Source organism: Anabrus simplex, chromosome X, assembly GCF_040414725.1.
Source record: "Anabrus simplex isolate iqAnaSimp1 chromosome X, ASM4041472v1, whole genome shotgun sequence".
NCBI classification, from domain to species: domain Eukaryota; kingdom Metazoa; phylum Arthropoda; class Insecta; order Orthoptera; family Tettigoniidae; genus Anabrus; species Anabrus simplex.
The window spans coordinates 162,949,680-162,962,256 of NC_090279.1; the positions used below are offsets into that span (position 1 = coordinate 162,949,680).

The window sequence follows — 12,577 nt, forward strand, 5'->3', positions numbered from 1 at the left end:
CCCGGTGCAGTGAACAAGCGCTCTCCATTTACTTCTGTCCATGTAGAGGTTTTCTTCCATAACTTGCTCAAATCCAGACCTCGTCCAGTTAGATCTTTTCTAATCTGATCGATCCATCTCTTCCTTGGCCGACCACTTGGTCCTTTGCCGTCAAGTTCCTACTCAGACCACACTCTAGCCATTCTTTGTGGGCCCATTCTTTTGAGATGACCAAACCATTCTTTGTGAATAATCATGGTGTGGTACTAATTACCTGTTCTACGTACAGACTTATCCGATCTCTTGAGAAGTTATATAGGACAATATACAACTAATGGTATTCAATAGGTGGACCCTTCTCTACCCTTTGATAGCATTTAATTTTGCATTAGTCATGAACTCTGCTAAAGGAGGTTGATAACTTCGCAACTCGTCAGACAAAGTTGGTATGTCATTGTCAGTATGGAATGAAAATGTCTCTGTTTCCTCATCGTCGCTATAACTGGAATCTATTCCGGAATAAGATCATCATCCGGATCTTATGCTTGCAATAACTCAGCCACTTGCTCGAGAGATATGATGTAGTGTCTACAGTGCACTATTTTTTCTGATATGGGCTAGAATAAATTTGTTACTTTCATTGACCTGTCTCAGTCTCATCCTTGGCTTTGACAATATGAAAGTGACCGAGGTATGAGCGATTCTAGTAATACCGTTCCTTATGCAGCCAGTCCCTGTTATGATGGTGAGAAAATATCACTCATAGGGTCGGTTGGTGCATGCATTTCAGTGGGCTTGGCAGACTGATATGTAATAGGAACTTCTGGCTCAGTGAGGAAAGCAACGGGAAACTACCTCACTCGTTATTTCCCTAGTATGCCTGTTCAGTGATACCTAGGCTATCTATGGCAGCTGTTGGTGGAGCTTTAGAGGATCAAACCAGCCTTTGGGCTGAATACATACATACATACATACATACATACATACATACATACATACACTTCCCATGACTATTGGTTTTATCACTCGGCGTCACTTGAATTCCATCCGCGCACTTCAGAGACCTCGAGACTGGCACATGTTTATTTAGATCGCACAGTCCACAACTCAGGAAATTACCCTAAGCTGTAGTAAAATGTTCATCTGCTCGCTGTCTACCAGGAAACTGATATACATACTATTTTATCAAACTTACTTTTTGAATGTAAAAATTTGGCATAAATTCAAATTAAACTAAGGTTGGATATGGTATTTTACATACGAATGGGAGTGAACGTGTTAACCTACAGTATTTTTATTTAGTGTTTCTTCTGTTTTCCTTCTTCATTTCCTTGTCTCTTCCTTGTATTTTTCTAGCTTTCTCCGTATTACACAGTTACTGCTTTAAAAATAAAAACTCCCTCGAGAATTATCTCCTTGGTTAGCATCCTCCTAAGGAAGCTTGTTAAGACTGAAGAAATATATCAGATAGGAACAGAATTGGGGTGGAGAGAGTTCATCTATGAAGGTGACAGTCCTTGATTGTCCTTTCCATTGCTCCCTATGGTAATACTATTGTGTGCTTGTAATTGAGGGTAGGAACATATTTGTCAACGTGATTGTCATTTATGTATATTCTTATCTCCATTTTTAGCTTTGTGAAACATTAGATTATTTTATCTTCTTATTCTTATACTGAGCAAGTTGGCCATGCAGTTAGGGTCGCACAGCTGTGAGCTTCACAACTATTTTTTATTTTCCACCTTGTCGATACACTAAATTGCTTAAGGCAACTTATTGGTTAAAAGTGGTACATGTTTCGTATATTATCAACATCTTCAGCCACATAACACTGTTTAGATGAAACATCCATGTATTGACAAAGTATCAATGTTTTAGAGGAAGTGTCCTTAAAATTAAAATAAGAAGATTGACAATATTAAAAACAAAATAGTTAAGAGAAATTATATAAATTCTTTCTACAATTGAAAGCAGTTGTCGAGGAAACACTTGTATAATAATCCATAGAGAATATGTCCTAATAATTATTATTTCCTTAAAAAGTTCATGAAAAAGAAGATCAATTTATAAATTTAAAAAATTATAAATTTATTAATTGTCGAAATGAATAAATTCAGATTTCATAATGTGGCTCATATTACTCTTGCAGATGAAAATATTACCAATTCCTAGTTGTCAATTCTTTTTAAAACTGCTTTCCTCTGGAACAGTATCTCCTGTCATTTTTTACGGTCTTGCGTACAGGAGATAGTGGGTTTCAACCCCACTGTTAACTGGCAACAGCCCTGTACCGTAATAAAGGCGATGGACGCTTCTTACCCACTGCTAGACTTTTCCTATTCCATCATCGCCACGAGACCTAAAGTGCAATGTAAAGCAAATTATGAAAAAAAACCTGTATTCTTAATGGCTTTTTTTCTAATACTGTATTATGTTTCTTTTGCTTAGGCCAAACTAATTTCTATAATTTAATATGTTCTTCAACAGATTCGTTGACTGTTTTGAACGGTTGTGCCATGATTGCAAGACTCTGCGAGTTAACCACAGACCTAGAAGACTCGGCAAGGAATTTCAGTGCATCTTGGGACACCATCATATTTGTTGCCTGTGAGTATTATAGAACATATATTATCTGCGCACTTTTTAGTGATAGATTTTTGTACTCGTTGGAGAAGTAAGAAGGGTTCCGTTAATACTGCCAACTGAATGGAAATGAAATCTGAATTGAATCGATAATATGATCGATCGATATGAAGTTTATAAACCTTTATTATTTTAAGCAAACAACTGTGTCACACACACACAATATATAATACTATATAACATTTCCCATTGCGAAACGTGTTCCTAGCATGAATTCTATAGTGTGGCTTTGCTGTGTAAACAACAACAGTACGAGTACTTAAAGTGTACGCCAGATGTCGCACAGCGATGATAAGCGATTCTTAGTTTGTGTTTCAAAGGTTGCCAATACGAATCTCGAAGATAACCGAAGTCGACCACTTCAGCACTAAGGTGTAAATCTATCACTAAAAAGTGCGCAGATAATAGTTTTCCAAATCATGAGTTAACTCATGGTCAGCATAATCTTCTTCTAAAGTTACTTATAATGAATACAGAACTTCAATTTCCTTGGTGGCCGAGTGTCAGGTAATGCATTTGGCACCATGCAAATTGCTCTTCCGTACAGAAATGCTGTGATTGCAAGAAGTAATTGCAATCTCATATTTGGTTTGTTCTGTGTTGACTTTACAGTATAGAAAAATATGTAATTAGTCCACCTTGCTCAATACAATAAATGTGTCTTAAAGGAAAATTTTAAGTAAAATCACATTTAAGGTACATTTTTTGGCCCCATTGGGCCTTCTTCAGCCTTGAAAAAAAAAAAAAAAAATACAAAGTTTAGAGAACACTAAAAACACCATACTAAAATTGCATATGAAAGATTAATCCTGAAACGTTTTAACTTGTTGTAAAGTAAAAAAAAATATCCAAAAAATCATATAGAAGAACTATATATAAGCATTCATTCTTTAAGTCTTGATATAGGTATCAATATATAAGATAACATCAAAATTGTCATCCTGTAGAATAGTCTGAAGGCTAGTGTCATTCTTTGTTTAACACGTTGGAGACGGTCGTATTTGAATGTCTACCCTTCAGAAATTGCACGATTTTTAATGATTTGTCTATGCTAGGGAAAGCAATGATTGTAATAACTTTTGGAGTATTTAGAAAGATCACACTTTCCTCTATAAAAAAATTATTATCATAATAGTTCTGGATTTTTAAAATAAACATTTTATGAAGCTAATAAGTTCTAGAATGGAAAAAAATATCCTGATGAAGCTATGGATGGCAGTTTCGTTAATATTTTTAAATTTTAAAAGTATTGAGGACACGACTACTAAAACTAACTAATACAGATTCTAATCTAATTGGTCAAGTAGCATGGGTATCCTTGTTTACAACCACTAATTTCTTTCCCACCTTTCATCGCTTGACGACGGGCTTGCATCGAGTTGCTGCAGGTTGTCATACGTGCACGGGAAACAACTCAACATTTTGGGGAGCGGTATAAAACTACATTACAGAATCCAGTTCATACAAATTTGAAATTAGCTCATTGTCTAATTTTACTTGCCTGAAGCGCCAGAATCACCATGGTCACTTGGTGTGTACTGTAATCATCGTCCTCAGTTTCAGAAACCAAGACTTCGATAAGAACACCCAGAATGGATTAATCGTCTAAATTTCGTACACTTGAATGAGACATGCTAAATATTCACAAGAATGACACAAACAAGTCTCGAACACATACTCTTCCTGTCCGCATGCACCTACTTTCTCACTTAGTTTACAAAAGAGTACATTTATTGTTCCACCTATTCAATACAATCAGTATTATTTTATCTTCTTTATTCTTACACCGAGCAAGTTGGCCATGCGGTTAGGGTCGCACCGCTGTGAGCTTGCGCATGGGAAATAGTGGGTTTTGAACCCCACTGTCAACATCCCTGAAGATGGTTTTCTGTGGTTTCCCATTTTCACACCAGGCAAATGCTGGGGCTGTACCATAATAAAGGCCATGGTCACTTCCTACCCTCTCCTAGCCTTTTCCTATTCCATCGGTGCCATGAGACCTGATTGTATTGAATAGATAGAACAATAAATGTACTCTTTTGTAAACTAAGTGAGATCACTGTTTTCAATAGGATCAAAAATGAGAATGATGATTTGCACCTACTTTCTCGCTTATTTCACACCTGGGAGTGAACGATGACGCAGCCTCAGGTTATGTAGGAACGTGGCTGTGTTATCAATGCCTTCAAAGGAGAGCAATCGTCATATGCTCCTCATTAGTGCATTTTATGCTTATAGAAGCATCCAACAGTATTTTGGTGAAGCCACTGCTCTCTGAAATGATGGCTGCTAATTTTTGTTCCATCAACAGCAATGAAATTATGCACCCATAGTTTCTTTCGGTATCGTCTCTAATGTGTTAGTAGTGTGTTTTATTCCTTGTGTTGTTTTTTTTTTTTTTTTTTTTTTACAGGTATGTTACGGGGTAATATTTATATTGAAATTGTGTGTTCAGCAGACTGGAAAGCCTTTAAGTGTACATTTAAACTGAGTCAACACTGAAAAGTATGGCTTCCTTCTTAACAAATTGCAAGTAATAGGCTTAGTAGCGGTTTTCATGTAGATACTCAACGCAGTCGTTTGATTTACACCACGCTGGTGGGCCACTTGCTTGTAGCTTGTATCAGGGTTGTACTCAATATCTTGTGGAACGCGTTCCTCTAGGTCTTGTGTACGAACATGATGCGGCTGCCCTCTTTGTTCACCACTTCCGTCAAAGGATACACACTCCCAGAAATACTTACAAACATTTTGTGATTCAGGTGGTGATGTTTGAGTTGGTGGTGGTGGTGGTGGTGGTGGTGGTGGTGGTGGTGGTGGTGGTGGTGGTGGTGGTGGTGACTGGAGGGAGGGTACTTTCCTCCTTAAATCCATATGGCCTCTCGACCCAGCTTGTCCCTGATATAAATACCAACCATTGTATAGTGGTGGTGGAGATTATTGTTTGAAGAGGAAGACAACTAAGCAACCATCCTCTATATAGCATTAATCAGAGAGAAAAAAATGGAAGGGATCCGACACTTCGAAAAATGAAGGTATGGGCCAAAGAAAGATAAGGGCCATGAAGGGCATGAAAATGAAAGACTCCCTAGGCTGCAAGTACTCTAATACTGTTGGGGTTGGAAAAGAACAAGAGTTGACCAAGGGAGGTCGGATAGGGTAGATGAAAGTGAGGAGCCTGTTACAAGTAAGTGAAAGTAATGCCAGGACTCATCTGCGGGCTTTGTGGTTGCCAACCCGCGCTCCCAAGTTGAGAGTCCCTGGTGGGCCCCTTTTAGTCGCCTCTCACGACCGACAGACAGACGATACCGTGGGTGTTATTCTATCGCCCCCACCCACAGGGTTCGACCATTGTACCTCTGCTTCACTATGATCACTCAGTCTGCAACACGAAAAAGCATGTTGTTATGGGGGATTGAGATCATGCCTAGCAGTATTCCCATCTACCATGCAAATATGCATTTCTGGACTTGTTGACTTAAGCTTTGTTTGTTTTCTTTTCCTGTCAGGAATCACCTCCTTAAAGTTTGTCCCTAAAGTATTTTGGGAGGCAGCGCTGAAGATGGTTTTCTGTGGTTTCCAATTTTCAGACCAGGTAAATGCTAGCGCTGTACCTTAATTAAGGCCACGGCCGCTACCTTCCCATTCCTAGCCCTTTCCCATCTTTGCATTGCCGAAAACCTTTGGTGTGTTAGTGCGACGTTAAACCAATAACAAAAAAAGAAAGTGTAAGTTCACCTTGTATTGTCTTGACTGTTTCCCTTTTCATTCACTTTTAGTTATTGTTGAACTATAGCTAGCTCAGTTACATTATTCATTGGCATAAACTAGTACTTTTGCCGGGCTGAGTGGCTCAGACGGTTAAGGCAATGTATCGGTGAAATTTGGTGAAAATTGTGAAAAAATTCCATTTTTAGTTTTTTACGTTCTTATGTTTATACCTTGTACTTTATTTTTGAGCTTTGTTTTATTTAAATATCAGCCATTTAAAGCCCTTAGTGGCCATTTAAATGACCCGGTGCAAGTGGGCGTTGCCGCCCATCGACACTATTCTCATGAATATCTTTCGTTTTTCGAAGATTTTGAATTGAGCGTGCGGGTTGAAAGTAAGAAATTTTGTTCCTGTGGGTCTTTATGTTGGCTATTCTGGTGGACTATCGATATATCGAGTGGAAATGGCGCTCATTTCATGGATGGAGCTTGTCCATGTGTTGAATGTAAACAAAGAGTTGTGATCTGACGTTTTGTGTTTATCATTCGTGTTTTAGGCCTACTCTGCTTTTCTGTAATTTCTTAAATGTTACATTTGTAATAAGTGTATTATAAATGATCCATAAACAATAACAGTACCTACTTAGTGCAAGCAGCTTAGTTTTTGAGGTTGGGATTTGTGAGGTTGTGTTATTATCAGTGTACATAATGGGCAGAAGAATTGAGACTTGTCGTCGCCGGAAGAAACGATCTAGTAAAGTGTTGGATAAAGTGAAACAATGACATTTCTAACAGGAATAAGAATGTAAGTACTATTTTACAAGATCAAGTAGGGGAAGTTAAAATCCCCACACCAAATATTGTGCCCGGGGAATACATAATGTAATTTGGGCTAAGTATCCGAAGGAAGTGTTTATGTCAAATAAAGAACTGGAGATTGCTGTAACATCACCAATTGCTGAATTCAACATGGGTTGTGAAGCAAGTGAGAAACTAAAAGCTAGTGTTAGGAGTGTTAAAGTTAACAGCTCAGGACAGAAAATTAGTGTAATGAGGGACAAGCGTAGAATTGACCACAGTGGAGTGTCTGGGCGACAAGGGTTCAAAACAGCCCGAAGGAAACTGAAACTCTCTAAACTGCTAATGAGGCCAGGGAGAAGGCAGCAGAGGGTCCAACATATGGTGCTGGGGAGTTTTAAGTCAACTAGATTCAGGTACTGGACTATTGTTCATCTCTAAAATTTCAATCTCTTTTTCCTCAAAATTTATTTTCCAGCACTTTTCAAGATTCAAAATGCTCCTCGTGCCACAGTTTTCAACCAATCTACTTGAAACTTTTAGGATAGTTTCAGATACAACATAATAACAAACTGATGTGCAAATTTTAAAATACATGCAATAGTTCAGTGGCAGTCTAGTTTTTCTCATCATGATCATCACAAAATATATTTTAGAAGTTAAGCCTATGTGAAATAATTTGTTCCTTTCAGTGTAATTAAAATTTGTCAAAACCCACACATCACTTCTTTTATATTGGTCTTTTAAAACCAAGATTAAATTTTACGCGAGATCTGTTGAGCCGTTTGGCATGAGGAGCATTTTATATATACATCGAAAATTGTTAAAAATATTGATAAATTTATGAATATCTCAAAAACTGTTATTGATAGAAACTTGAAACTTTGTATGTTGTATCATGCTGATACTGATATTAAATGATCAAAATTCTAAGGTGATAGGATGAAAACTGTAGATTTTAGGATTTTCACCGATGCATTGCCTTAAGGCACTGGCCTCCTAACCCCAACTTGGCAGGTTCGATCCTGGCTCAGTCCGGTGGTATCTGAAGGTGCTCAAATACGACAGCCCCGTGTCGGTAGATTTACTGGCACGTAAAAGAACTCCTGAGGGACTAAATTCCGGCACCTCGGCGTCTCCGAAGACCGTAAAAGTAGTTAGTGGGACGTAAAGCAAATAGCATTATTATTATTATTATTATTATTATTATTATTATTATTATTATTATTATTATTATTATTATTATTAAACTAGTACTTTTGTATTTTCAGTGTATGTTCTGGAGGTGATACTGAAGATCCTTGGTCTGGGACTCATGCAGTACTTTGCCAACGGCTGGAACATCTTTGATTTCTCGGTGACGCTGAGTACTCTCCTGGGCGTGCTAGTGATCTACCTCGTGCCGTCGTTTGTGTACGTGGTGGTTCTGCGACCTCTGCGGCTCCTCAGGATCTTCAAACTGAAGAAGCGTTACCGGGACGTGTTTGGCACGCTAGTCCTCCTCACCCCTCTGATGTGCTCCACGGCCGTCGTCATGTTGGTCTTGTACTACTTCTACGCCATCATCGGGATGGAACTCTTTGCTGGCTATGACATGAGAAACTGCTGCGTGTGAGTATCATCCTAATGTTCATGTTGGGCTTGCAGAATTGAAAAGACCACACTTCTAAACCGTTTTATTGTTTGTAACTCTTTAACAAGAAAGAAGGTCTTAATAATTGAGTGACTCCACCTGTACAATGCAGTACAAAGTTGTTCCTTTTTATTTTATTTTAAAAGGGACATGTTTTGTCTCTTCCTTGTGAGACATCTTCAGGCCACACAGAACCGCAAACGAGCCGGCCGGACAAGAGAGAGAGAGAGAGATATAAACAGGGCGGAAAAAAACTCATATACCAGTAATATATGAATCGCACAAATTATCTGGCTACATAACCAGCATATTGAGTAATTCCACTTAGAAAAACAAGCCCTGTTTAATCAGACACATACGTACTCAAGCTTCCAACTTGAGATGACATCAACCTAACTCAAGATTTATTTCCGATTTTACACCACTGTGATCATCACATTAATTTTTATTTTGAGTATAAAAACTCAATGGGACTTTTCATCATTTAGTAATTTGGTCTTATGACAATTTTTTAACAACATGAACTGTTTTTAAAACTGTGTTTACGTATGACAGATGGAGTCATCTAGACTCTTAAACATTTTAAGGATAAGTAATTGTTTTTATTGTTATTAAGAATATCATGTGTTTATTATTATAATATTTCAGACTGAAGATGTCTCACAAGAAAGAGATGAAACATGTCTCTTTCAAAATAAAATAGAAAGGAATGACATTGTACTGTATCGTAAAGGTGGAGTCACTCAATTATTAAGACCTTCTATCTTGTTGAGGCTGACAATACGGATTAATTTTGAATTTTATTTCTTGTGGTTGTAACTCTTTGACTGAGGAATTTTTAAAATTTTATTTTCAGATTATATGTAAGGGAGGAGATACAGAGTTAGAGCAAGGCATTGTATACTCCCATAAAAGCAATGTAGACCATGCTAAATAGAAAGCATAGCTTTTATTTGGTGACGAATGCTAAGATGCCATCTAGAAAGCATAGTGATATTTGCCAATTAGGATACTAGTTTCCTCTAAATGATCAGAACTTGGCTTAAATTTGAACTTTCGTATTGCAAAACAGTTGAGGTAATCTTACTTTCCTTATTTGGCAGTAAGTATTCAAATAGTCAGCAAAACCGTCCGATATTATGTGTTGTCATAAAACTAATCATTAAAAAAAAGAGGAGGATGCAAAATCCATAGAGAATTTACTAAACATTGCCCAAATGTTCACATGGCAGTGTTCAACTCTTCAGCTGTTAACTTCAGACCAGAACAACTGCCGTAAAGGGGCAAAATGATGTAACCTCAATCCATTTCTGTTAGGAAGTGAAGAACTCACTGTCTCACCTCTTTTTCACTCCTTTCTCCTCCTTCCTGGTTGAAAAGAATAAAATTTATATTCTTTTCTCCTTATCCTCGTTTAAAAAGGATCAGATATTGAGTATTACCATACGTAGACCCAAGGAACTACATTCAGGTCACCACGGGAACATCCTGTGACTTTCTCATCACCAAAGTTCAGCGCTATCACCGCTCTTGTTCACTCCAGTGATGGACACCATAACAGCAGACCTGCATCGTCTTTTACCATAGCTGTTTCTCTGCGCTGATGTTGTCATGTTGGCCTCTGAGACCCAGGTTGATCTGCAACGGCAAACTCAATAATGGAGCAATCCACCGGCACAATGTAACCTGTACCTCAATAAAAAGAAGACAATATATGACGTCAAATCCACAGGCAATCAGAATTGTTCAGATAGACATTGAGGACCTGCCACGAATTACAATATTAAAGTATCTTGACTCCATGATCACTGACGATGGCTATCTTGTCGAAAAGGTCAGTGCAGGGATAACTGAAGGCTGGATGAAATGATAAACGACGACCAGCATTACTTGTGACTAGAGGATGGGAAATAATCCCAAATCAAAAAACTATCGTACTGTCATCCGATCTGTTACACTGTATGGTTGCGAATGTTTGCCGACTACGACTGTGACAGTGTCGACTGGGCGTCGTGGAGATGCCGAGATGGATCGCTGGTGTCATTAAACTAGATCGCATCTCCAGTGAATCCATTAGGGGGAGAAATTTTGCGTTGCACCAATTCAAGATAAAATGCTTGAATGCTCTCTATGATGGTTTGGATGTGTACTAATGACAGAGGTTGATACTATTGCAGAGAGAGATTACAATTAGAACTCATCGGTACGAGACCAAAGGACGACCAAAACGGTGATGGGCTGATAATTTTCACAGGAATTGAAGATCATTAGCCTCAACCCTGACCTGGCCTAGGACAGAACTAAATAGAGACAACAAATCCATGTTTCTGACCCCACTACCAGGGGGACAAACACTGAAGAAAAAGAAGGAGACTATATATGTGAATAATCTCCACATGATTATTTCAAAACATGGTGGTGGAAAGTTGTGTTGTGGGTATTATTTGCGTCAAAGTTGCTACAATGCTCCTGACATACAAAAAACTGGAAGTTGGTATTCTTCCACTAAGTCTGTTCCCCACCATTTTGTTTGCATTATTATGGTTTCTTTACTCCTTAAATCCTCTAGTTATTGATACCATTTTAATTACCGTATTTACGCGAATAATACCCGCACATTTTTTTTAAAAATTTGAGGCACGAAATTGGGATGCGGTTTTTTGCGTCATGGTTGGCATTTCTTTTTTCAAAATAAGCCTACCTAAAGTTAGGGTGCGGGGATTATTCGGTGGCGGGGATTATTCGCGTAAATACGGTAATTGCCAGTTTATTTTCTTGATCATGTGTGGGGAGCCCCTGGTCCATCAGATGGAGCTGCTGAAGTCATTGTTCGTGTTGTTCATATAATGCTTGTTTTGTGATAAAATGACAGTTTAGTAATCGCCTTGAGCTTAAATCACAGTGTTGAGGGTACCCAATTGTACCAAAGACTGAGCAAGTTGACCATGCTGTTTGGGTTGCTGTGAGCTTGGATTCGGGAGAGAGTGGGTTCAAATTCCACCATCAACAGCCCTGAAGATCATTTTTTGTGGTTTCTGATTTTCACACCAGGCAAATGCTGGGGCTGTACCTTAACTAAGGCCATGGCTGCTACTATCCCTGTTCTATAACTGTCCCATCCTTGCATTGTGTAAACCCTTGATGCATAAAACAAAAGCCAAAGATTTCCACCTATTCAATACTGTTTGTTGTAACCTTTAAAAAGTTATATATATTTGTTGAAACTAGTTTCGGTCTTACCAGAGACCATCATCAATCAAAATCAAAGTAAAGGCAAGACATGAATTTAAAAAAATAAAATAATAAAAAATATAACACACATATATATATTGAAACAGGAACGCCCGTACTTCAGCTTTGTGGAGAGCATGGATTAACACCAAGGCGTGTACGGTTCCTGCTTTAGAGAGTTCGAGAGAAGGGTAGTGAAATGAGTTCATATTTAAAGTGGAACTTGCAGTTTATTAAAAAAAAAAAAAAAACACATAGAAATTATATCACCTTTTACAGACGAATGGTTTGAATGTCCTCAAAGATGTGGAGAAGGCGTCGTCCCTTGGCGTCGGCGTCGTCCCACAGCGGTTGTTAGCCCTTTATGTTGAAGGAGACTCGAACCTGGGGCGGTCGTCTGATGATAGTGCAGCGTGGAATGGTTGTTTAGCTTTGTATTCCACTAAGTCCCATGAAAGGAGTAGAGAAATGTAAAACTTTCGCACAGAATGTCAGTAGAATCTGATACGACACATCTCTACCGCACTGCACTGCTAATTGTGGCGAGACACTCCCTACTGGGCGAACAAGTTCCACTATAAA

General features: G+C 38.4%; 1 protein-coding gene across 1 annotated transcript in view; it reads left to right on the forward strand.

The window, feature by feature from the left end:
- The window catches only part of LOC136885885 (two pore channel protein 1), a 77,054-nt gene that overhangs the window by 37,104 nt on the left and 27,373 nt on the right, over positions 1-12,577 (forward strand). The window contains exons 9-10 of the mRNA XM_067158574.2: positions 2,467-2,586; positions 8,403-8,742. Coding sequence (XP_067014675.2) covers positions 2,467-2,586; positions 8,403-8,742 — 460 coding nt within the window. The remainder of the gene's footprint in view (positions 1-2,466; positions 2,587-8,402; positions 8,743-12,577) is intronic.